Here is a 12,020-nt window from a genome sequence, read left to right as displayed (position 1 = left end):
GTGTCTTCCCAAGCAGACCCAGGCCCACGCCGCGCCTCAGCCACAGGACTTGCCTGCCTGAACAGCTCTGGGAAGTCGTACACGTAGGTGGTCCCCAGGGACTGGGCCTGGAACCGCTTGGCCTGGAGCAGGTCCTTGGTGACGTAGGGAGTGTTGATCAGCATGCCGTGCTGGGGCCCTTGTTTGTCGCCAAAGGAGTGGAACATGATCTGGCGGAAGGAGAGAAAACCAGAGCGTAAGGGAGGCACCTCTCCGGGACCCCCATGCCTGCCGACTTCGTTTCTACCCAGTCCTCCATGAAAACGCAGAGCGGGCCGCAAAACAGGTCCCACTACAGGACAAAGTGGGGGCGTAAAGAGCGAATCTCTCTTCTGCAACCAGAACAGGGAGGGACAGAGGGAGATGTGGAAACACAGCCCCCAGAATATAACTATTATAGCAGCACATGCACACCCAAACAAGAGTACACCGAGACCAATGAAACCCGAATGAAGTCTACACTGGAGTCGCCAGTACTGAACCTGTGTCAATTTCCTATTTTGGCGAGTCCTACGGTGGCCTACGATGTCATCTTTGGGAAGTTGGGTGAAGGGTGCATGCAAACTTTCTGTACTATTTTTTCTCTGTATTATTTTGACAACTTCTTGAAGAGTATTTCAAAATAAAAAAATACACATGCGTGCAAATGGTAGTCAACACGATACTTGATTCACTTGACAAAAGTCTGTCCTGAAACACGGTTGGGGAAATTCCTATTTCACTAAGGGACCCAGTGGGAGGCTGTGTCACAACTGACCACACCCCCTCCCCCACCTCATCCCAATCACGGCCCTAGAATGGATTACACACGGGAACCCTTCTCCTTCCCAGGCGAGTGAGCAGCTGGGGCTCAGAGGCCAACACGGTGGTCAGAGGGGCCACCCCAATCAGCAAGGCAGGCACAACAGCCACCAAATACCGTTTCGCCTACGTCTCACTGGCCCGAGCCCAGCAGCCTGCCTCGGCCTCGACGCGGACTTCCGTGACCCAGCCCAGCCTTACATTTCCCGATTGGGGGTCGGTGACTTCTTTGTAGAGGCTGATGTCCAGGTAGTAGCCTGACTCGTTGGTGATGAACAGGCGGATGGGAGTGGTGCAGCCAGTGGTGGACTGGCGGATGTTGATCTTGACCTCGGCCTGCAGCACGCGGAGCTTCCACAACCTGCTGCCGTAGCGCATGACCATGGAACGCACCGACTCCTCGATCTGCCGCACACCACAGTGATCCCGGTTTCAGAGCCCCTTCCTCACACACCCACGGCAGTTCTAGCACCGACGACAGTGCAGTGCTGACATACTGAACGCAAAATGCCTGGGGTGCAGTATGCCACCAACGACTGTCAGCTAAGAATAACCCCAGGCACCTTGCTCTGCACTTAAAGCCTGTTTTCTTGCTTCGTCCTCATAATTACTCAGAGAGGCGGGCATGTTTATCCCCCGTTTAGATGAGGAAAGTGAGGCTGGCAACGGATGGCTAGCGCTCCTTGGTGACACGCCCTTTACCTCTTCTCCTCTGGGAAGTGGGTGGGCTGGGGGAGGTGGGGCCCCAGCCTGGGCGCCCTGCACCCCACTGATGTCAAGCTGATGTACCAGGACTTCTTTCACCCCAAAATCACAACCACAAACCCTGCCTGCTCCTGAAGGAGTCCCCAGCCGAGTCTGGAACCAGGGAGGGGACACACTTTTGTTTGGCAAGGTGTCTGGGGCCTCCGTGCCGTTTTGAAGGTGGAGCCCTTCACAGAGGGGGAGCAGCAGGCGGGGTATAGTGCTAGGGGAGGTGGCTACGACGTGGCTCTAGAACTAAACGACGCAGGGTTTGTCTTCCCCCTGCAGCACCCGAGGTTCAAACTCTCACGTGCACATCCTGTAACTCGGGTCTCGAGTGCCAGGAGCCAGTACCCAAAGCAGCACTGGCATGAGGGAGGTAAGGGTCCCCGGGACGTTGAGCCCAGGGCCTGGTGGGGGGGCCCCCCAAAGGCGAGACCTTGTAGGGGTCCATGATGACGGTGGGCACGAAGTTGAGGAAGATGTGGTTGCAGTCGGTGCGCACGCTGGTGTTGTTGAACGCCACCTCCAGCTCGTCCATGGCCTCCAGCAGCAGCCGCTCGCCCTCGTTCTGCAGGTACTCGAAGGAGGCTTCCTGCCGGGAGTGGGAGGGGCAGCCGCTGAGGCAGAGGGTGCGGGGCCTGCCCAAGGCTGGCCTCAGGGAGGCGGGGGGAGAGGAGAACACTCTTCTCCAAACGGGGTGCCAGGTGAGACGGACAGGGCCCTGATTCCGAAGGTGAAGGGAGGACAGAGGCCGTCTGGTACGTGCACCACCTTTTCGCTCCTGCATTCTGATGCTCAGACAACCGGGGCCTTGCGGACCCAGGAGGGGCTGCCCCTTCCAGAGTGAGCCAGGTCCACCGTGGGCACATCTTCCAAAAGCAAACCAACCACTCCGGAGCCCCCCTCCCCCCCACCAAGCCCCTCCTTGATCAGGGTCTCACGTTCCAGGGCACTGCGCCCTGCCCTCATCACGCCAGGCACAGGATCCAGACACCCAGAGACAGCCAGGTGCCCAGAGCCCTCCGCAATTACTCAGACCAGCCAATCGCAGGCCTGCTCACCCCGTCTCGCCCACTCCTCCCTGCAGAAACCCTAACGCAGGCTCTGGACCATGGCTCCGCCTCTCCCAGGCCTCCAGACCGGCCCGGCACTTCCCGGTGTAGCCCCCACGGCGCGGTGGGACCCCTCCTCTGGGGCACCGTGATTAACAAGCAATCTTTTTGGTGGCAACCACTCCTGATCCTCAATAATAATAAAATCTATTAAAATATCTGGTTGATCGAGGCAGCAATACACTGAGATTAGTTTAACATCCGTCAGCAGAGGATTAGTGAAAAAAAATTATACACATGGGCACAGCTGTGCACGGAACGGGCATGGAGCGGATTATCCTCGTCCGCATGGAAAGAGGTCTGCTGTGAGGGAGGGACCCGCAAGAAAAGGCCACTGTCCACAGGGCTGGTTTGCCCGGGCTCTGTCTGGGACCTTGTCCCCACAATGCCGTGTGTGGGGGTATTGCCTGGAGAGGGCCACCAGCAAGGCTGGCCCCTGAGTGGAAGGATGCTGGGTCCTTTCCCTTGGTTTTTAAAAGTAGTTTTTAGTACTGTTTGCAATTCTCACAACATAACCACGCATTACTTTTCTAAAGGCAAACAAACCATCATCATCATGTATTCGACTGGCAAACATCACTCAGCAAACCCGTATCCTTCTGTCCTCTCAATTCTCATGCAGACACCCAAGGGACTGAAGGAAGAAGTCCACATGCCACCAGCCGGCACGTGAGCATAACCAATTTAATGTCCACCCACCCCGCACCCTGGCGGGAGGGCTGGGCCATGCGAGCCCAGGACACCCCACGACCCCCAGCGAGCGGCCCAGGGCCCGGCGCAGAGCAGGAACTCCACAAGGGGAAGGCCAGCGCACGGGCGACAGGTGTGGAGGAGGAAACGCCCGGTGACGCTTTACCTTTGTGATCAGGTCCGAGTGCCGGATGATGGCGCGGATGAAGAAGCGGTGGTCTGTCACTTCCACGCCCTCCTTCACCTTGGCAGCGCCCAGGTAAAGGTGCATCTTGTGGTTGGCGCAGGGCACGGCGGCCAGGTCAAAATTGCGCATCCGGCTGAGCTCCAGCTGGAAGGCCAGGGCGGGCTCCAGGTGACGGTAAATGCGGTCTTCTGCGAACTGCAGGCCGAACCGGGGAGGGGAAGACAGACAGACAGACAGACACACGCACACCCTGAGCCTGACGCCAGGACCACAGACCTGCTGGGTGCACGGCGTGTCCCGCAGACCCTGGGCGTGTGGGTTTGGCACTACAAAGGTAGTGGCCATTGTGTCACCCGATAATGAGTGACCGCCAGGACTCACGGGGCCGGGACTCTGCCAAGACCTAGAGGGCGTGCGCATCTGGTGTGCGGGCTGCCGGAAGGCACTGGGCTCCCGAGGAGCCCAGCTGGTCCCCAGTCCCTGCCAGGCTCTTCCCTGTCACAGTACAGAGTCTTTCTCAAGAAATCACTGACCCTTGGTTTCCTTATGGAAATTGGTCCTCAAAAAAAAAAAAAAGCAGCAGCTGATAGTGCTTGGAACTGAAGTAAGAAAATAAAGAAGCCAGAGAACGGGTGGGTCACATCTAGAGACGTGAGGCTTTGGACAAAGCCAAATACAAAATTCTGGATTGGGCAGAGCCTTGAATCTATTCGGGGAACAAGGCCACCGGCTCCAGAGTTGGAATGGGCCAAGTTCTCCTGGAAGGAAGGGCTGGAGGACTGGTGGATCGCAGGGTGTATACGGACTACTCAATTCAGAGGCTGAAGCGAGAAAGTCACAGCAGACCTCACAGCAGGCCGTACGTGACCCAGTGGGTGTGGCCATGTTCCAGACTCGGTGCACAAGACCAGGAGGCCAGCCCAAAAGCCATAGGGTGCCAACCACTGCTGTTCTGGATGATCACAAGAGAACCAGGTTGGGAGGACCGTCTTATTGAGTCAGCAGCAAACACAAAAATTATCTGTGTGCAGGAGGCACCGGTGGGTGGTGAAGGCTGAAGTGTGGGAGGCAAGAGGTCTGAGCTCCACACGGAAATTCGGGCCTCTCCTTGGAAAACACAATTGTAGAGGGAGGCAGGAGTCTGCAGGGAAGCTGGGTGTTCTAGAACACGGAGCTAGCCTGGGGACTGGGACCGTGGTCCTGAACATCACAGAGGCTGGGGAAGAGCGAACCACACCGCTTTTGCTCATACCTCATCTCTTGCTCTGAACGTGAAAAACTTGGGAAATTCTTTCTGCAAAAAGAAATCCATACAAAAGACAATGAAATCAGGCAAGACTTGTTCGAACACGGGTGCACTTGTTTTCAACGCCAACCCCAGCTGCTTTGAGAGTGAGGCCCGTGGAAAGCCATCTCTCGTCTAGCAATTGATCTCCCCCATCCCCAGTGAGCAGAGCGCACGCCCGGCAAAGGGTGGGGAGGCCTGGCGCGGGGACGCTCAGCTCAGTGCAGGATGCACTGCGAGGCAGACTGACCTCCTGGGCAATCAGGAACGTGATCCTCCGGAGCCCGTAATCCACGAGGATGTTCTTCTGCATGGGAAGCAAACACACAATAGGATCGCACTCGGCCGCAAAAAGGAGTGAAGTCCTGGTAGGTGTCACCGTGTGGGTTAGCCTCGAAAACATCACGCTGAGGAAGAAGCCAGCCACAAAAGACCCCATCCCGTATCACCCTGTTTATACAAAATGTCCAGCACAGGCCAACCCCCAGAGTCGGGGAGCAGGTCAGTGGTTGCTGAAGGGCTGAGGCAGAGGGTGTCGGGTTGAAGAAAGATGGGGAGGGGCTGCTCATGGGTGGGGGGGGGCTTTGCGGGGTGGTGGTGAACATGTTTGAAAATATGACAAGGGTTACAAAATTCATGTATACCAAAAAGCACTGAATTGTATACTTTAAATGGGGGAATAGTATGCTATGTGGATTACAGTTAATGTTATATTAAAATATACATACTTTTTAGCCCTGGCTGGTGTAGCTCAGCGGATTGAGCACGGGCTGTGAACCAAAGTGTCGCAGGTTTGATTCCCAGTCAGGGCACATGCCTGGGTTGCAGGCCATGACCCCCAGCAACTGCACATTGATGTCTGTCTGTCTGTCTGTCTCTCTCTCTTTCTCCCTCCCTTCCCTCTCTAAAAATAAATAAATAAAATCTTAAAATATATATATATACTTTTTAAAAACGTTTCATGACTCTTTAATGAAATTGGGTTACTTCAGGGGGCAATGTTCTATTAAACTCAAAAAGGATGAAAACGAACAACTTTATACGAAATTCAAGACAAAACTCATCAGTGTTGTTAGCAGTCAGGGTAGTGGCCAGCTACCCCTGTGGGGCAGGAGAGGGGACCCAGAAGGGGCTGGAGAAGGGGCAGAAACCTTCATTTCCCGACCTCAGTGCTGTCACCTCTGGGAATTCACTTCGACAACTCAGCAGGCTGCACACTTATGACTTGTGCACTTTGCTGTGCGTTCGACTTCAAGAAGTTACCCAAGGAATGTGCAAAAAACTGTATTTGCTCCCTAAGTGAGATAAACATGATTGTATCCCATTTTGTGGGGAGAGAAAAAGTAGCCAGAGGAAGACATGGTTATCGTTTAACTTGTCCACATGGCAAGGAAATTTTTAAGGGAAATGAAGAGTCTCAGCCCGTTTCAGAAGCAGGTTACGAACACGCACAGCAGAGCCACCAAGAACGTGACGCAGGTGGAGAGGAAACAGGAGAAATCAGAAAATGAGAGCGTTCTCACGTGGGACAACCGGCCTGGCCGCCGGGAGCCTGGATGCTGGCTCTCCATGGAAGGTGTGCACAGATTGCGCACACATGTGTGTATACATGTGTGAGTATCCATGTGAATGCATGTGTGTGCATGTGCCTGCTTCACATAGGCGATTTTTAATCACTGAAATGTATAAAAGTCTTTCCTTCTCCCCAGCTCTCCTCTCGTTATGACATGCATACAAAATATACTTTGTGGGTGCAGAGGTGCACCCATTTAGTCTTTTCCAGCTCGCAGACGTGGGCCAGTGTTTACAGAGCTGTTTCCTTCCCATGGCCAGGTGGCACGCACAGCACAGCCGTCCACACCGCGGGACTCCTCGCTGCCCCTCCCGCTGCCCGCTCCGGGTCGGACCCACCACGTATCCGGTGTGCCATCAGGTTTGGTCTGATGGGCAGGCACACCCCCAGGCGGCCCAGGGGTGAGGTGGCCTGTTCTGTGCAGCGGGGTGCCCAGCTGAAACCCCAGTACGGACGCCAGCTGCGTCGAGGAGAAGCAGGCTGGGGGCGGGAACTATGCCAACACTTTCACCGTGGCTGCCTCCAGACGGTGAGGCTGTAGGCTTTAAGACCACTTTTCAGATCCATCTGCACTTTAAACACGGTCTATGGCAAACGTCATTAGCTGTGGATTAACCAAGCAAAGGCTTAAGTAAACCACTAACAGTGATGCCCGTAATCATGGCATCACCCACAACTGAACACGAGGCCAGGTCCCCGGGGGGGGACATCATGTCAGAGGGGTTAAGAGGCGTCCAGTCCCCCTAGGACAATACAGGGAATATGACAGCTAAGGAGACTGCAAGCAATAACTGAAATCTTCCAAGTAACCTTGAAGTTTAGACCAAGCCAGGAGGGTTGAGAACTAACAGCCAGACAGTGTGGCTGTAGACTGGATTAATTATGTGCTAAAGATCTTAGCATCCTGTTTTACACACGGGGAAAACTAAGGATCAGAGAGGTATGGCAACCTGCCTGAGGTCACACAGCACCCTCCTGCTGTGTCTAGGCCCTACACCTGCCAAGATGCTCCACAGGTGTTTGTAGCCGAGGTCCTTGAGCATATAAAACAGCTGTCCCTACTGCCAAGTGAGAATATAGGCTGACAATGGCTACCATGTGTTTATAAAAGCAACCTGCAGTTACCTGCATACACAAATGCTCATTGTAAGTATCCATTTTAAAATTGTGACTTTTGCCCTGGCTGGTGTGGCTCAGTGGATTGAGTGCCGGCCTGAGAACGAAAGGGTCGCTGGTTCGATTCCCAGTCAGGGGCACATGCCTGGGTGTGGGCCAGGGTCCCCGGTCGGGGGCACGCGACAGGCAACCACACACTGGTGTCTCTCTCCCTCTCTTTCTCCCTCTCTAACCCAATGCTATGAGGAAGAAGCTGAGGCTCTGCTGCATTCGGCCACCTCTGCGCAAGGTCGCTGGCAATGCAGAGGAGCAGAGCTAGGGTGGGAAGCCAGGTCTGTGGCTCCGAAACACTCAGCGGGTCTCAGGCATGCTGCCCTCCACCCCCTCCAGGGACCCAGAAGCAGAGGCACGCCCGGGGTACCTTGGACTGCACGAAGGTCCGCAAAATCGGCACCAGCTCCTCGTCCTCCGGGTGGTCGGCGAACTGGATGGCCACGTTCAGGATGTGGATGGGCTCCTCCCGGAGGTTCTGGGAGAGGAAAACAAGGACGGGCGGTCAAGGACCTGGGGCCCCGGCCCGCTCCCTCTTCGGCTCCCTGCTCACACGCTCACCTTGCAGTCCTCCTCACAGTACACGGACGTCTGGGCCTTGCTGAAGAGTGGCGTGTCCTCGGCCACACTGGCGAAGCAGGAGATGACATCATCGAAGTTCCTGGGGACACAGACAGAGAGGGGGGGCTGAGGGGCTGCTCCCCCACGGTCGTGGGTCACACCCAAGGGCCCCCCTTTTCCCCAACCACCACTCTGCAGCTCATTCTGTCCCTGACCAGGTCCAAAGGGCCACTGATGGGGTCTTTCCCAAAAGGGAAGAAGAGCCCACGTGATCGGAGAGCATGAATGAAAGAAAGGCTGTCCAAAGTCTGCGGCATCAGCGGGGCCCGCTTGTACCAGCCGGGAGACCCTCCTAACAACCCCGTCTCATGTCTCTGAGTTGAATGAGGGAAACAGGACGCGACCACTGCAGCTCCTGGCGCAGCTGTGGAGACACGAGGTCACCCCGCACCCCGCACAGCATGCGGGAATGGGTTGAAAAGGGCAGTAATCACAGTGGGACTGAGCTCTGACATACCAGTGACGTTTGAAACACAATATTAAAATGTACTCTCTCATTACATTTTCCTAGTGACCCTATGAAGGTCCTTCTTTGATTCCCATTACACAGATGAGAAAACTAAGGTGAAGAGAGAGGTCGAGTCATTTGCCCGGCGTCTCACAGTCAGGAAGTGCGGAGCCAGAGCCCACACGCAGGCAGGCTGACGCGAAAGCCCACACTCTCGGCTACAATATTATTAAACTGTTATTATTCATGTTCGGGGCCGTGTGCCTGGGCCACCCCCACCCCAGGTGTCACATGAACAGAAGAGAGTCAGAGGCGGCTCCCTGGGCCCCTCCCCTCGGGGTGCCGGGGAGACCGGGCCACGCTGGGTACCTGGTGAACTCCTCGAATCTCCTGAAAGCGACCATGGCGCCCATCCGCTGGGACAGCGGGGAGAAGCCGCTGTCCATGAAGAGCTCGGTGCTGTGTCTCAGCAGGTCGGGGTTGGTGATGCTGATGGGCACGGCCATCCTGCAGGGGGAAGGGGGATGGGTGAGGCCGCTGCTTGCAGACCCCGCCCCAAGAGCTGTCCCTGCCCTGGAGACATAACATTGGAGCGGGGGGCGCGCGCACTGAGGTCAGGGCCAGGGACTGAGGACGAAGAGCTCAACAATGAATGAATAAATGAATGGTGCATGCATGAAAGTCTAGTCCCAAGGGCGCCCCCGGCACATATGAAGTAGTGAACTCAGCCGAAGAGACTGAACACTCCCAGCGTCTGTTTCCCCCAGAAGGCTGGTGAGCAGCGGGCTCAGTTCTGGGAGACACACCAGGCCTCTGCTGCCCTAGTCCCTCCCCAGCTGTCACACCTGCCACAGTTGGGGAGTGGGGTCCCTGACGTTTCCCCAGACGTACTGGCTGCGTCCCTCCAGAGGCAGGATGACAGTGGTCGGGGAGTAAAGAAACACGAGCCACCCCAGCTGTGGACGGCTCCGTACCGGTTTGGGTGGGAGGAGGGCAGCATGAACTGGAATTCCACCACGCAGGTGCCGTCCGGGAGCTGCCGGTGCTGCAGGCTGTTCAGCTCGTAGGCGATGTAGCCCCTCCGCACATAAACCTAACGGAGCGGAAGCACAGGGGACGTTCTCGCGGGGGGTACCGCGGCGTGCCCTCAAAACCTGAGAAAACTCAGGCTGGAAAAGTGATCTCTGAATTACCTCTAAGCAGTAGTTAGGGGCAAATCTGTTCACATTTCAGAACATTGCTTTCTCTGCACACGGCTAGAGAGTAAATATTCTAGGCTTTTCGAGATGTAGCACCTCTATCACAACTACTCAGTTCTGCTGTGGTAGCTCGGAGGCCGGCACAGACAATATGTAAATGAACAGGCACGTCTGTTCCAATAAAACTTTATTTATACAAACAAGTAGGAGGACGGATGTGGCCTGTGGGCCGTAGTTTCCCACCTCCTGCTCTGGAATAGGTCTGTCCAGTAGCAAGGTAACGACAAGTCACACATGCCATTTTCAATTAATTTTTAAAATTTCCGGTAGCCACTATAAAAAGGGCACCAGGTTAAAATAATTTTGATAATAGCTTCATTCTGGCCCCAATACCCAGAAGATCATCATTTCAGCATGTAATCAATATGAAAAAATAATGAGCTATTTTAAACTCTCTCTCCACATGAAGACTTTGGAATCCAGCGTGCATCCACTTGCAGCACACTTCAGGTCAGAGTCAACACACTTCAAGTGCTCCCTGGTCACACGTGGCCAGCGGCTGCCATAATGGACAGCACTGTTCTACAGTTTAAGCACTGGGTTGTTGTTTTTTTTAAGATATTTTTCTAGAGAAAGAGGAAGGAAGAGAGGGAGAGCAACATCCATGTGTGGTTGCCTCTCAGGTGCCCCCCAAAAAGGGACCTGGCCCACCATACAGGCACGTGCCCTGACTGGGAATTGAACCGGCGATCCTTTGGTTCACAGGCCAGTGCTCAATCCACTGAGCCACACCAGCCAGGGCAGGCAGTGGGAGGTTTTTAACCCTATAGGGAAAACAATGCTGGAACTGGCAAGGGCGGCACGGTGCTGTTGCAGAGGCCTCTCCCACTCACCTCCAAGGACGCCATGCACACGACCTTGTTAGCGTGATAGAAGAAAGAAGGCAGCACGTCGAATATGGTCGTTTCTGAGAGTATCAATTTCTACAGGAAATGGGAAGGGAAAAAAAGGAAAAGTAAATGTTAATACATTTTAACCACCAGTCAGATGAGTGAGAGGGTGGGAACAAAGGGGAGAAGCCGGTGGGGTCATCACCAAACAATGCCAGTGCCCCCGGCCTGTAAGATCTGAACAGGGAAGCAGCTCTGAGCTGCCTGCACCCATAGGTGCAGAGGGCACCCCTGGGAGCTTGTCAGTGAGGCAGAGCAGGGGGACAGGGGAGCCCCTGGGAAGATGAAGCTGTGACTCAGTCACCTGAGGCTTGCAGCTTCCAAAGGTCTGTCACACCTGAGTTTTTACAATCATCCTTCCCAGTGTGCCTCGCTGCCTGAGACTCCCCCAGGCCCCCCTCAGGCAGCCACGGCCACACCGGACTGAGCCGCTGGTGTCTGTCACTGTGCCCTGCACCTGGTGACCGCACACTGAGGGTGGATGGGGGTGCGTGGAAGATGGAGGGATGGAGACAGTCTTACCTTGAGGTTTTCCGGGCAGAACTGGTGGCCGTACCTGTCAATGGCAGACAGGAAAATGGACTCCACCTGGTTGTGCCTCAGCTCATAGGAGGGGAGGTGGGAGGCGATCAGGACCTGCAGGGGAGCGGCCAGAGGGGCTGGGGTAAGCCAGCCTCACAGGGAGAAGCCAAGGGCTGGGCTTGGACACAGATAGCGGCAGAGGGGCTGTATGCAGCGGGGGCCGAGCCTGGCAGGGAGGATGGCCCCCTGCAGCCCCCATGCACGGTGGGTCTGTGCCCCGCAGCCCTACCTGTCTGGCTCGGAGGGCTACTTTGCAGTGCTCGCTCTTGCTCAGCTGGGTGAGCTCATTGAGGATGGAGGTCAGCTCCTCCGACAGGGAAGGGTCTGGGCCACAGAGTTCATCCTTTGGGGGGCAAAACAGAATCTAAGTGGCTTTTGTCCTCCAGGAGCAAATATGCCAGCCCTCATCCTCTGCCAGGGGTGTGGCTGCCCCCGGCAAACTAGACAGCTGCCCGGTCCTCTGAAGACACCGGGTGTGCAGCCTGATGCACACGCCCTCACCCCTTTCCACTGTGCACACCCATTCATTCATTCATCCACCCGCAAAATGTGCCCTAAACACCTGGGAAGGGAAAAGCACATCTACGCCTATGCCTGCCTTGCTGCCAATGGCCAGAGA

At 55.6% G+C, this 12,020-nt stretch overlaps 1 protein-coding gene across 3 annotated transcripts in view; it reads right to left on the bottom strand.

Annotated features, from left to right (window-relative positions):
* ACACB (acetyl-CoA carboxylase beta) overlaps positions 1-12,020 on the bottom strand; it is a 94,856-nt gene that overhangs the window by 22,839 nt on the left and 59,997 nt on the right. For all 3 annotated transcript variants that reach the window (XM_045844277.1, XM_045844278.1, XM_045844279.1), the window contains 13 exons: positions 11,631-11,744; positions 11,342-11,455; positions 10,763-10,852; positions 9,645-9,763; positions 9,040-9,177; positions 8,163-8,262; positions 7,972-8,079; positions 5,112-5,168; positions 4,829-4,870; positions 3,556-3,771; positions 2,024-2,179; positions 1,042-1,245; positions 54-209 (listed from right to left, as the gene is read on the bottom strand). In XM_045844277.1, coding sequence (XP_045700233.1) covers positions 54-209; positions 1,042-1,245; positions 2,024-2,179; positions 3,556-3,771; positions 4,829-4,870; positions 5,112-5,168; positions 7,972-8,079; positions 8,163-8,262; positions 9,040-9,177; positions 9,645-9,763; positions 10,763-10,852; positions 11,342-11,455; positions 11,631-11,744 — 1,614 coding nt within the window. The remainder of the gene's footprint in view (positions 1-53; positions 210-1,041; positions 1,246-2,023; positions 2,180-3,555; positions 3,772-4,828; positions 4,871-5,111; positions 5,169-7,971; positions 8,080-8,162; positions 8,263-9,039; positions 9,178-9,644; positions 9,764-10,762; positions 10,853-11,341; positions 11,456-11,630; positions 11,745-12,020) is intronic.

Source organism: Phyllostomus hastatus, unplaced genomic scaffold (genome assembly GCF_019186645.2).
Source record: "Phyllostomus hastatus isolate PE091 unplaced genomic scaffold, TTU_PhHast_1.1 phas_contig_1162, whole genome shotgun sequence".
Classification (NCBI taxonomy): Eukaryota; Metazoa; Chordata; class Mammalia; order Chiroptera; family Phyllostomidae; genus Phyllostomus; species Phyllostomus hastatus.
This window is presented reverse-complemented; position numbering and strand designations above follow the sequence as displayed.